A 13,910-nucleotide genomic window follows, 5' to 3' on the forward strand; every position below is an offset into this window, starting at 1 on the left:
ATGTATGAAAAACTCGAATTCTGTCTTATGTTTTCAGATTCACTTAATACAATAAATATATGTTTGGCAGACAATTCGAATTCTATTTCTAAAAACAGTTTTAGGTGTGATCCAAATAGTGCAAATTCTAAAAACAATATTTTTATGTTCTATTTATATCCAAATTTTGAATGCAGAATTATATTAAATAAAGATATATATATATATTATATTATATTATAAATCCAATTCAACTTTTTAATATTAAAATATGTATTATTCAATGTATTATAAATTAAATAAGGTGAAATTTCAAGTTTGGTCTTATGATTTGCATAAAGTTAGTTCATATGATTTTAAAATTTAGAATTTAGTTTCTATGATTTGATATAACTTCATATATAGTTCCTACGGTTTGAAAATTCCCTTAAATAGTACCTGTCATAGGGACTATTTATTATGAAGCTTTTATCAAAACATAGGAGATAAATTCTAATTATAAATTATAAGATCTAAATTTTAACTTATTCCAAATCACATGGACCAAAATTTCATTTTTTTTTAGTAAATTATATAATATTTCAAAAACAATAATTGTGCAAATTTTTTAACATAAAGAATATACTCATGAATAAATTAATAATAATTAATTGTCAACTAATATTTATGGGTAACTACAATTAGTTTATAATTGTTTAAATTAGAATCCAATTTCTGAGTTCTGCTATCAAACACATATCTGAAAATATGAAATACAACTTTGTTTTCATTTAATTCTTTATTTCAAATTCTCTACCAAACAGACCTTAAATACAATGACCATACATTAAAAACCCTAGATACATTTTTAATGCATAACCAAAATTAGTTATCGTGTTGGATTAAATAATTATAATAATTATAAGCTAACACAATCATAACTCAATCACTTAACATATTATTTACATATCTTAAGAAAATTGAACCAAAAAATGATAGTAAACCCAAATTAATCTTGTCACCTACTCCCATATTGATGGTCACCAGCCCCTCATGCTATTAATTATTATTATTATTATTATTATTATTATTATTATAATATACGATTTAGTCCCTAATTCGATCCCATATTATTTTAAAATTTTCAATTTAGTCCTTATTCGTTGATAGATATCAAAAGTGATCGATGAAAGACTTACCAACGCAATACTTAGTGAATGACAAAACTTCCCTTTCTTTTTTCTTCTTTTTTAACTCTTTGACGAATTTCGTTTTTGCAATTTTTTTTTTAAATTCTCCCATCTCATCTTAATCATTTAAAAAGAGAACGAATCTAAATAAAGGCGTATATACACCCCACTACTTTTTCATTCACGGGAGAGACGATGAAATTTAGAGATGAAAAAAAGCCAATTAAGAATGAAGCTTCTTATTCTTCTTCCAAACTTTTTTAAATTGAGTCAATATTTTGAGTTTTCTTCTTACACTTTTTGTTACTCTAAACTTCAGTCTATGTGAGTTTGTTAACTCCCATTTTTAACTTTTACCAATGGCAAATGTTTAAATGGATAAATGTTAATGCATAAAAGACTAATTAAATAAATAAAATAAAAATAAAAATAAAAAAATGGTTAAAATAATCGGACTAAATTGAAAAAAATATATCAAAATTTAGAGACTAAAACACATATTTAACCTTAAAAAAATTGCACTAGAATGGTGGTATTGTATTATCATTATCCAACTATACCATTTCTAATAAAAAATTATTAATAAGTTCTTTAATATTTTAATTTTATATCTAATAAATTCGTACATATACGATATTTTTTTTAATTAACAAATCAATCATACATAAGAAGAGGCAGGATGTTTGTAAATATATTTAAATTTGTTCTAAAAGTTGTGTTTTTGTGCATTAATCAAACTTAGAGTGCAAGAATTGATTTAAATTGGAATTACAAACCATGAGAGAGTTATAATTCCAAAAAATATGAAGCCCTATAAGATTGTATTTGAAAGCAATTATGGGAGAATCATAACTATCTAATTTGTTAGATAAAATAAATTATTTACTAATTTATCTAGAATTATTTTTAAATTATTCTAACGTGCAAAAATTAATAGTATTAAATTTCTTAAAAATTAGTCACATTCTTTAACGGTTTACAAATCTCAAATTTATCATTTTATAATAATATACTTTTTCACATCTATTCTCTCTCGTTAAATTTTAACTGATTTAATTTTTTATAACAATTATTTCATTTATATTCTTACAAATAAGTTAGATCAAACCAAATTAGATGTAATATAAATCATAAAAAAAAAAAAAATTAATAATTATAAAGTAAATGTTCGTATAAAAACAATCAAAATAATAAACCTACTTTGATTCATATAATTAGGTCGCACTAAATTAATATTAACTAAATTAGTATTTAACCAAACAATAGAACTATTTTCTTTTAATTTAAACTTAAATTTATCAAACATTATTTTACTTCATTTCACAATTGATTTTTTAAAAGCACAATTATCAACAATTATTTCAAAATAAACATAATCATATGTCAATTTAAGACTAAGAGTGTGTTTGGAATACACTTTCAAGAGTTTAATTTGAAAAAACAAGCCTTTTTTTTTTAAGAAATTCAAGTGTTTGACAACCACTCAAAATAGCTTTCAAGTGTATTTTAATCAGTTTTTATCAAAAATGTTTAAATAAAAAATGATTTTAAAAAATATATATTTTTTCTCAAGTGATCCAAATGGATTCTAACTTAGCAGATAAAGTACTCGTTTAATCATCTAAAGTTAAAAGGTTCCATCCCTACCTTTATTTTAGGAAAATTCTTATAAATAGAAAAATCCTAAAAATATTTACACTTTATAACAAAAGTTCTAGTAGTGTGTTATAATTTTTGAACTTTTTAGTAGATATTTTTAAATATTTTTTACTTTTAAAAAGACCCCTATATTTTATATTTTTGTTAAATAAAATATAAATGCAAACCTCACGTTGAAATTTAAATTTTTTTTAAATATCTTATTGATTTTATTATATTATTTTTTCTGTCGGTGAACAATATTTGGTAGGTTTGTTGTTTCATTCACGGATTTGGTGTGGGTGCATAGAGGACAAAAAGGACATTCAAAATTAAGACAATTGTCCCATAAATAAATAAATTTGAGACATAAAAATAACAATTTCAATGGACACCAACCATATTGAAAATCCTTTTTCTTTTTTTTTCTTTTTTTTTTTTTTTTAAGATATCGAATATCCAAATTCAATGTATGAATGAGAGGAATTTCTTTTTTTCTAAATTTAAAAAAAAAAATGGAGTTAGAGATAAAGAAAGGTCAATAGAGCCATTAATTTTGGGAAGAAAATTATTAGAAGGATGAAAATGAAAGAATTAATTCATCTTAAATTCTATGGTTCAATTTCGAAGATTAAAGGGTGGATATTGATGCTATTGCTGCCTCTATTGAACGCTTTTGCATAAGTAGCACGAGGTCTCGACTTATGCTCAAGGTAGCTCTTTGAAAGTTTTCAATCCACACTTTAGAGTACAGTTTTGTGTGGTTGCAATGGAATAGCATACTCCTTCGACCAAACGATGGAAGCTCAATTTTGATGTTTCGTGGAGCCTTCAATGACAAGCAGAGGATTGAGGTGGGTATTGCATGATCATCTGAATCGTGTTCGGTTTATAGGAATGCTATATGTTGCTAGATCTCGTGATATCAAGATCCTCGAAGCTATGACCATCACTGAAAGTCTTTCTTGTATCCCAATTAGACTCCTTAAAAGATGGAGGTGGAATTTGATTGTTTAAAGTTGATTAGACTTCTAAATAGTGAATCTACTGGCCTTACGTCTTACTGGAATTGAATTTTTCACTAAGGTAGTTAATGAGCTTGTTTTTTTGTCATGTTTTCGTTGTCACAATGGTTTAGATCATTCTCTTAAGATACAACCGACTTTTTGTTACTAGGAATTATAGGGCCCTACTTATAGAAATGGCAAAATTAAGGTGGACAACTTTGAGAAATACAAATGGTATGTAGAGATATTGGTGTTCACTTTGCGTTCATTGACTATACACTAAAACTGGAGATTCCAGATCTTCCTAAAGGTGTACATACAATCAATCCAAAGTGAACACCCAAATATCCTTACATACTATTTGTATTTTTGAAAATTGTCACATGATTTACTAAGCATTTGCATTATCTCTCCAGAATTGATTATTTAAGTTTGTTCTTTTTTCATAAAAAGAAATTAAAAATATCTAAAATTCACGTCAAAAATATTGTTAAATTATTGTTAAATTATTATTTTAGTTCTTAGATTTGTGTCAAATAGGTTTTCAAATCTTTTAGAAATTGAGAAAATATTAATTTACATCCCTAAACTTTGGTGTTGTATCTACTAAAATTTTAACCTAACACTTTGAACTTTGTTACATGTCTAATTTACCTCCCTTCAAATTTCATTTGAAAAATATATTATATGAATCTTATAATTACTTTAATTAAACTCCTAAATTGCCATACTTGAACCAACTTTATATGAACTTCTTCTAAGGTAAAATAAACAAAATAGACTATTAGAGTTGATGTATTGACAATTTTCAAAGAATATTCCAATTGTGAGTCCAAATTAAGGTATAAATTCATACATCTACAATTGTTCAAAAATTAAATTGATACTTGATTATAATGGATACAAATCCTAAAATTTAGTCGATATAAATTGATATTTTTCCTTTAAAAAAAATAAGCCTTGAACTTTTAATTTTAACTTTTTTAAAAAAAAGAAATTCACGATCTCATCTGATGCAACAATGAAAGTTATATAAAATCTTTTTTACCCAAAATAAAAAAAAAAAGGTTCAAAGATGAATACAGAGTTCAATTTTATGTAATAATAGATTCCTTAATTTTTAGGAATGTTGAACATGTAATAAACCTATTAGATATAAAATTGAAACTCAACAACTTATTAAACACTTCAAAATTTAAAGGCTTATTAGACTCTAAGCATGAAAATAAACAGATCAAACAAGTAATTTAACCCAAAAATTTCCAAATCCAATCATAAAATTGTATCCAAACAACCAAAAGCCAAAATCTAATGGAACTAGAAACATCCATTGCAACAAACCAATCACAAGAATACTTACAACCAGACCTCCAGAAGAACCTTTTTTTTTTTTATCACCTATTCAAATTCAAGCTCAAATTTTGGGGGCAGGGGAAATCAAAATCAAAATTAACCCCCACTAAGTAAATGGTAAGATGCCAAATTTTGACCAAATGATAGTAATAACAAAAATGGGTAGACAGGAACAAAATAGTAAAGAATATTAAAACTCATCAGAGAAATGAGTGTTGGTTTTGACACTTTTTTTTTATATCAACATTCAAAGAAACTTCAATTCCAAAAGACTAACCCATCCATCCAAGACATACAAGATTCTAATATGTGTTTTTGCATCAAATACTGTATTTTATGTATAGAAAAAAGTTACATACAACTTGTTCAGATGGAAACTTTTTCTCCCAAACTCCCCCTTTTCTTCTTTCTTCCTTATTGGGTTTTTTCTTTTTTTCTTTTTTTCTTTTTTTTGTTTTCTTTTTTGGTTCAGTTCAGACAACAATCAACAACATTACTCTCTACACATGAAATTCTTCAACCCTTTTTGTCAGCAAAGGCTGAAAGGCATCTGTTCCTCAGCATATCAGGTCTGGAGAATATATGTTTACTTCACCTGATAGACAATTCATATTCACATCAGACCAGAACATGGAGAAGCTCATCTGACCAATATTTTTAGAACTCAAGGATTTGGAAGTACAGCCTATAAAACAGATTCAGTTCAGCCTATAAAACAGAACTCAAGCTCATCTAATCATTTAATCAAAATTCGGAAGCATAAACCCATAACGACGATGCAGAAGAAAAAAGTCAACGTTATAATCGCTAATGAAGGGCCTACTTGGAATGACTTTTTAGGTGTTTAAAAATATTCAAATTCATTCCAAACAGGTCCAACGTCTCGTTTTTGTTAGTAAATAATTATAAGTTCTTTGGTATATGTATGGTGCAGAATAGTTTTTGTTGCTCTCTGTCATTTCAGGACATGAGAGGGAAGTGCAACTTTCTTTACTACTTTGTGGAACGTTCAAGGAGGTGGTGGGGGATATGGCTAGGCTTCACAGCTCCCTAAAAATTTCAATGTCTAAAAACTTTTCTAACTACCTTTATCTTTTATTCTTAAAGATAACAACTGGGGATCTTTTCTATAATAGGCCAATCTCAATTTAGGCTCCTTTTGCAGTGGGTTTTCCTTTTTAGCTGCCCTTTTGAATTTTTTCATCATCTCAATGAAAGCTCGACTTTTGATTAGTAACAATAAATTCCATACTATAGAAAATCAAATCTCATTGCAGATCTCATACTCACCAGAATAGCTAGAATTGCATTCCCAACACCTACGTTCTCGCTGCTCCCTCTACAACCAATTTTTTAGTACAACTGTGGGATGGGAAATCGAATCTTCAACCTTTAGAAAAAGTCATGCTAACTACCGTTGAGCTAAGCTCACTTTGGCCCTCTACAACCAATTTTAGAACTAAATTAACCCCTTGATCTCTCTTGCAGAAGTCTCGAAAAACCCTTCCCGCCTCTCTCGTGATGATAGCAAGATCACTTCAGATCCAAACGCCTTCAGTTTTGCTATTTAGAATTTTGTTGTTCTTGTTTGTATTTATCTCTGTTTTTCATGTTTTATTTTTTGTTCCCTCCTGGGAGTTTGTACCCTTGAACAAATTCCTTTTTATCTATCAATCAAAAGTTGTTTCTTGTTCAAAAAATGATTACCAGGTACTAATAGCCTACAAATCTCAACATGTGGCTTCCGGCAGTTTTAATGTCCCAACCTCTTAGTTGTCCAAGGCTTTCATGTGACCAATGCATGTGTGATACATAACCCCCTATTATTAAAAAAATATGTCTGAAACTGATCTTCCATTCCAATTTGATCTACTTATATATATTCTGGGCCGACGGAACCTCCAATAAACCAATGATTCTTTCATGTCCTGTCACTAAGTAATCCTACTCTTACTGAATCTCTGACTTCTCTCTAAACCTTAACTCATCACTTTACCATTACAACATATAGTTTTTCTCTCATTGTTCTTCACCAGTCATTCAATTACTATCCATCCCTCTCCACAGTGTCAGACTGCCAACTCGATAGAGGAACAGTTATCAAGTTTAATTTCAGGCCCACAAAAAAGAAGAATGAAACATTTCTTAAAATGTGGCAGTCAAACAACTTAGGATAACAAAACTAGTTGCTATTTGAGTTTGATTTAAGTTTTTTAATCGAGCTTAGGAATTCAAGATTGATAAGAAAACTCAAAATTGCACGCCTGAATTTTCTCTGTTCTACTTCCAGTCTAACAGAACCTCCAAAGTTTTGTGGTTGTTCTTTTTCAAGTGGAAATTATGGTTTCAAGGTCGACAAAGAAATAAAAGATTCTACTTTATAATCTGCTTGGACTTCACTTTTAATCTAAACAATCATATTAAATCGTTACTAACCATGACAAAAATCAAAATCAAGCTTAGCTTTTAAAATTCCACCACTTTTATCTAACCTATATTGTGCAAAGTCGAAATAAAAAATCATAATATAGATATTGAAAATTTGATTAAAACTAAAAAATAATGTAACCACGAGAAATCAACTAAATAAAAAATAACAATGTACAAAAACCAATAAAATGTAGTTATCAATAACATCTCATTACATCTACATATACTTTTGAAAAAGAGTTCGGAAATCATCACAAAAGACAACTTTAATCCTCTAACGGAAGATTCATGTGATTTAAAATTTAAATTGTTAACAGAAGGTAAGAGTCCAAGTACAGCCTGTGTAGCCTGAGTTAAGCTGTTATTGTTAGTTTTTAATTATTAATTAATATCATCAAACAAAGTTATAAGATTTAAGTTCACAACAAATATGTATAAAAAAAATGTCTACAGAAAAGACAAGGGATGGCAATTGCTCCCTTCTCTTTCAATAGTTCTGTATCTAACTCCTAACGTAACTAATCTTCATTTGTTTGACACATACATTCACTATGCACAAAACTAATTATCTCACATGATACCTCTTGCTACACTGAAATTTCAATTAAAAAAAACAAACAAAACAAAAAGACAGTTACAATTTCATGCTGTGGACAGTATCTACACATGAAATTTTGCCATGACTCCCTTGTTTCATCAGGTTTACGATTTCACGCCACAGAATGTATATGCTAATTTGGTTTTCCTCTAAATGGAAAGAAAAGAAAGAAAAAACAAAACACACAAACAAATACCTTTGCATAGGGCCCATCCCCTTCCACTTTGAAAGAGAGATTAAGGGGTTGTTTGGGGCCCCAACTTGAAGTTGGTAGAGTGGACTAGTTCACCCCATGTTTGGGGCTCCAAATATAATAGTGGTGTTTACCACTATCTATAACCTACAATTAACTACAGTTATACCATTTGAAATCCCTCTTTGTTATAGTGTTTACTATTTCCTACCAATCCTCTCTCTTTTTACCATATTTACTATTTCCTATCTAGACTAAAACAATCTGCAACCCAAACACAAAACCACTTACTATAACCCACAAACTATAATAACCAACTTATCGCCCTAAATGTCCCCTAAAGAATCTTTTAAAGTGATGGAGGCAAGTCGTCACCACCCCCGATTGTTCTTTCAAAAAAGTTGAGAGGTGATTAAGGGCAATTTGCTTGAGGTGTTTACAGTGTTTGGAAAAACCCTCCAAGACGACACATCTAGGCGCTAGGCACAGGTCTGGATCCTTGCCTTTAAAGGGTGAGGCTCATGGAATAAGGCGTGCGCCTTTTGTGAAGACCCAAAGCTCAAAGCCTTGGGCCCTAGGGCTTTTTCATTATTTTTAAAAGGTAGTAACAATTAGGATTTTTCCTTCTTTATTAACTAAAAAAAATCAAATTTACTACACTTAAATGCAAATTCCTTGTGTTCGGGGTTTTTTTTTTCCCATATTTTCACTTCAACTAAGTTTTCTCTTCTTTATGTAGTATTTTTATAAAAAGTGCACCTAAAAGTACATAAATAAAAACACGTTTTATTGTGCCTTGAGCTTTTTAAAACATTGGGTGTTTAATGACTTCAGTGAAAGGTGAAATGTGAAAGGTGCATTGACTGACTGACATCACTGTGAGCGAATGAATCTATCATTGATCCACCTCAAATAAAGCAACTCTCCTAGGGTGAATTTTAATTAGGAGGCAATGTCTTAAAGCTAGCAACGGTCAAAGATTTTAAGGTATATACGAAGGGAGGGGTGGAGGTAAGCAAGTTTCATCTTTCATCTGGCTAATTGGTCGTGTGCCCACCAAAAGGGAGGTCTCAAGATCACAAATTTGGGCAAGGGATGTTTCAAAAAAAGGGAGGTCTCAAGATCACAAATTTGGGCAAGGGACGTTTCAAAATTTAGTATGCATTAAAATTTAGTTTTTGGTTTTTAGATTTAGTGAAATTGTGTTTAGCAAAATTGTTTTGATCCAAATAGTGAAAATTCTTAACAACATTTTTATGTTCTCAATATATCCAAATTAACCCAACCCAAACTGGAAGGGTTGGGTTCGGTTGACTGGATTTTTTCGGGTCATCGGATTTTTTGAACACCTCTATATTGAACAACTTTTTAAATTAGGATTCAATTTCTAAATCTACTACCAAACACATATTTAAAAACATTGAAAACATGAAATATAACTCGTTTTTCATTGAACCCCTTCTTTTTTTTTAATCTAATTTTCAGATCACTAACCAAACAAATTCTAAATCTTCCAATATATTCTGTTCTAAACCTAAGTTTTTCTTGTTTCCTCCTCTACTACACCCCATTCTCTATGCCAAGTTCTAGAAGGTTAAGAAGGTTAGGATAGTCGATTGCTCGTGGGAGGATGGTTGCTTATATGGGAGGATGATACATGATTTGTAAATAGGTCCTCACCTATCGCCTTAGGCCAACAATGGTGTTCTCTATATAAGACACAGAAGGATAAAAGTCACATCCTTTGGAAATGTCACTTAGCTGTTAGGTCAGCAGCTTCACATAAGGACTGTCCTACTATGATGAAAGATGGAAGTGGTGATTTTGCATCAATTCTTTACTGACAAAAGAAGAATCCTTTGGCAGGCAATTAGTTTTGCTATGTCTTATTTGGTTAGGAAACCACGTGAAAATTGGAGAGGGTGAAGGGATCTTAAGAGGGTGCAGATTTCGATTCATTTTAATGGTTCCCCTTTGAATTTTGATCGTCCCTTGATATATTACTTTTACCCTCCCAGATTTGTGTCTTCAATGTGGGACATGTTTTTGTTCCTGAGGGGTTGCTATCACGACTTTCTTTTTTCTCAATTTTGTATATCCTGGTTAGCAACTTAGCAACATGCAGTTATTAAACGACTTTTGTTTTTTTATATTAAAAAAACAAACAATCAAAAAAGGAGGAGGAGACAGAAAGGAAGGAAGAACTGGAAGCATTTTTAAACAACAAACTGGTTGCAGTATGCATCACAAGGTTGCATCAAACCTATTGGCACCAAACTCCAATAAGATGCAAATTAAGAGGAACTCGTATGTAACCAGACTGCCAGCTAAATGGTATAGTGTTTTGTTACTCACCTTCAGAAATAAGATGCTGATGTCAGATGCATTTGCCAAAATTAATATGTAATGATTTAACGCTCAGCAGATGTTGCAGCACAAGAAGTTGGAGCACTGCTTTCGTTTAAAGAGTTCTCTGGGTTGCTCTCTCTTCTATTGTGGCCACCCTGCTCATTAGAACCTTGATTTGTAGCACCATCCTCTCTGGTGTCAAGACGTTGCATCATACGTGATACACTGGCAATTCCTGCATTTACTTCTCTTCGAACTTCAGAACCAAGTTCTGACATGGAAGTGTTGCGTGAGAATAGCCGCTCCTTCCACCCTCTTGTACTCTTTGAAATTGATTCTTTGTACCTTTAGTACCGAAAAGCTCTTAGAACAGCTTAATTATATGAGCATCATCTAAATCAATGCACGTACAATTACATATATCATATATGCATAACATTTGCTTGCAAGTTATAAGTCCTTTATGTGTACAACGCATGCGAGCTCATGATCCAGTTTGGAAACTTAACTATATCCATTAAAAATTTGACACAAAAGTTCTACGTTTTTCCTTGACTGCATACCTTGTGGAAACTGCATTAAGTCTTGATTTTAGAGATTCCGAGAATGACTGAAATTCAGATGGACCAGCTCTATCCAGATTTGGAGATGGAGAATCACTAGTGGAGATTCTGTGAATGAAGGATCACTATTAAAACAAAAAAGTTTGCAACAAAGAAGCCATAACAGGAACCATTTTGAAACAATTGTATACCGAATGCCAGATGAAGCTCCTCGTCGACTGGCTGAAAAGTTAGATCCAGATGCTGAGCGAGAAATGTGATCAGTTTGAATGGTCGGAAACTGTGCAATATGCTGTGATGGTTCATCCCCCCGAGGTGTTAGTGGGCTAGAGGGGCTAGCAACGGTAATACCAGCTGGCTCAGTGTCTATTCCAGAGGCCGAGACATGCTCCGGTGGCCCACCAGGATGAGTGGAGAAAACCAAGAAGTGAGGACGTCCATGAGATGATGACCTACTCCTCCCATCTCTTCTACCAATATGATGTGTCCTTCCCATGGCAGCAGCTGCAGCCAGGTGCTGAATTATTCGCTCTTCAAGCTCAGCATTATTAACGCCCAGAGGTAGCTGCATTAGAAGAAAACATCATCTCAAATAATTCCAATATCTTCAAAACTTGAAACAGCATAAAAGTTAGAAGATAAACCAACATGTTGCAACTCGAAATTGCCAAGAGCTGGATGATGAAACACAGCGGTATTTCTCACTGGAGTAGTCCTTATATTCCTCTCTCGTTCAACCGCCTCCAACAGCTCTTGACTGCCACAACATAGACAGGTAAACAAACCCAATAATATTTAAAACAGGATGAACTGCAGATGCATCGTATGCAAGCAGAAAAATGAACCTGGTGGGGTCCTTCAGGCTGATAGATTGCCAGCACATAGGGCATTGAGAGCTTCTCTGGCACCTGCATATTGCAACAAGATCAATTCAATTTCACAAGTACAGTTTCTTCAAAGTCCCAACTGGCAATATTATCAACAATAACTGGTAATCAGCAAAAACGAAATAATCAGATTAAGTCACTTTTCTAGAAACACAAAAGTAGTAAGGTTCCAGGCATCATACATTTTATAAAACAATCTCACTGCAACAATTCGATTCATGAAACAAGATTTCTAACCCCTAGAAAAATGAAAATGCTGGATTAAACAAAACAACCAAACTTAATAGGAGTTGCTACTCAGGTGTATGAAACAAACAGTTAAATTTAAAAGAAAGTAACATTTCAAAAATTAAAAAACAATTATATTATACCACTCAAGGATGCATTGGAGGTGATACTCATGCTTGCAAGCAGTAACCTACATGAAAGACATCATAAGAATCATAAGAAATGTCATTCCATTGTACTAATGTAATGTTCATAATTAATATTCTCACTGTGGACATAATTGGGTATTTTCTTTCTTCCCCCCCTTTTTAGATCGAGAAAAAAGAAGGTACGATTACAATCAATAAAGATAAATGGCTTAATCATTGTACCGTAGAAGGATCACTTTCACAAAAATCCTCAAGGCATATACTGCAAGCATCATCACAAGCTTCTTGAATCCCGCCTTCCACAAAAGCAGCAGCTGATGTCAAACGATTCTCAGAATCCTTCTCTTCCTCCATCTCCAAAATCTAAAAACCATTAAAACTCAATTAACACAACACAACACAACACGATCAAATCTAAACAAAACAAATAGGGTTCACAAGTTCTAATCAATCCCTCTCTTCAAACAAATAACATAAATCCGATTCACCAGCTAGAACAAGATTCGATTTCCAAATAACCTCAAAAAGGGCTACATCATCAATGTCCCAATAAACAATTTTGAAACCAAAGAGCGGGAAAAATGGCATCCAAGAAAAACTCAAGATCACATCACATCACATCACATCAAATAATCACGATAAATAACTTATGGGTTTACCTTGATTTTTTGAAAAATTCCCAGATGATGGGTTGAAGAAATTCAACCAAAAAAACCCATAAAAAAGTATCGGATCGAGCTCCAAAAAAAATCCCCAGACCCAGAGAAAATCTCTGCTAGGGGAACATATCAACAAATCTTTAATACCCCAGAATCAACTGAGGAAGAAAGAAGAAGAAAAAATGATAATCAGAGAGAAAAAGAGAGAAAAGCAAGGCACAAGACAAATGCCCCTTTACCTTTAATAATGGGATTGTTGTTGCTTTAACCTCTCTTTCTCTCTCTCTTCAACCTTTTTTTTTAATTAAAAATCTTTTTGTGTGTTGGAAAACAAACCCACCAACAAAGCATTAGAGAGAACCTCAAAAGTCTCATCCTTCACACCCACTTCCATAATTGATACAAAAATCCAATTGCATAATCAAACCCTAAAAACAAAGCATTTTTCATCAATAATCTTGGTGCATACTACCTATTAACACAAGTTTTCACATCCATAATATTTATGATTTAAATCTTGTTATAATCTCTAAACTTTAAATCTTGTTCTATTTTAATCCTAAACTTTAAAAGATGTTCATTTTAGTCCTTAAATTTTCAAAGAGTAATTATGTTAACCCTTCAACATAAATGTGAAGGAGCTTGTATTTTTTAATGACTAGGCTCTTGATGTATTGAACAAGATGAAGATAAAGTAAAATGTCAACC

General features: G+C 31.5%; 1 protein-coding gene across 4 annotated transcripts; it reads right to left on the bottom strand.

Annotated features, from left to right (window-relative positions):
- Positions 1 to 5,544: 5,544 nt before the first annotated feature.
- LOC120089748 (E3 ubiquitin-protein ligase RHF2A-like) lies at positions 5,545 to 13,625 on the bottom strand. 4 transcript variants are annotated; one of them, XM_039047128.2, is made up of 9 exons: positions 13,442 to 13,625; positions 12,766 to 12,906; positions 12,538 to 12,584; positions 12,125 to 12,187; positions 11,928 to 12,036; positions 11,471 to 11,844; positions 11,280 to 11,387; positions 10,723 to 11,061; positions 5,545 to 5,741 (listed from the first exon to the last, which is right to left on the bottom strand). In XM_039047128.2, exons 2-8 carry the CDS (start codon positions 12,895 to 12,897, stop codon positions 10,779 to 10,781), a joined length of 1,116 nt encoding a protein of 371 aa, XP_038903056.1. In that variant the 5' UTR covers positions 12,898 to 12,906; positions 13,442 to 13,625; the 3' UTR covers positions 5,545 to 5,741; positions 10,723 to 10,778. The 4 variants fall into 4 exon arrangements, with proteins under 4 accessions (XP_038903056.1, XP_090163446.1, XP_038903054.1 ...); XM_090307320.1 differs by having other exon boundaries at positions 5,545 to 5,831; positions 13,442 to 13,605; XM_039047126.2 differs by having other exon boundaries at positions 13,203 to 13,522.
- Positions 13,626 to 13,910: the final 285 nt, after the last annotated feature.

This window comes from Benincasa hispida, chromosome 11, assembly GCF_027475165.1.
Source record: "Benincasa hispida cultivar pf3 chromosome 11, pf3_genome.v1.1, whole genome shotgun sequence".
Taxonomy (NCBI): domain Eukaryota; kingdom Viridiplantae; phylum Streptophyta; class Magnoliopsida; order Cucurbitales; family Cucurbitaceae; genus Benincasa; species Benincasa hispida.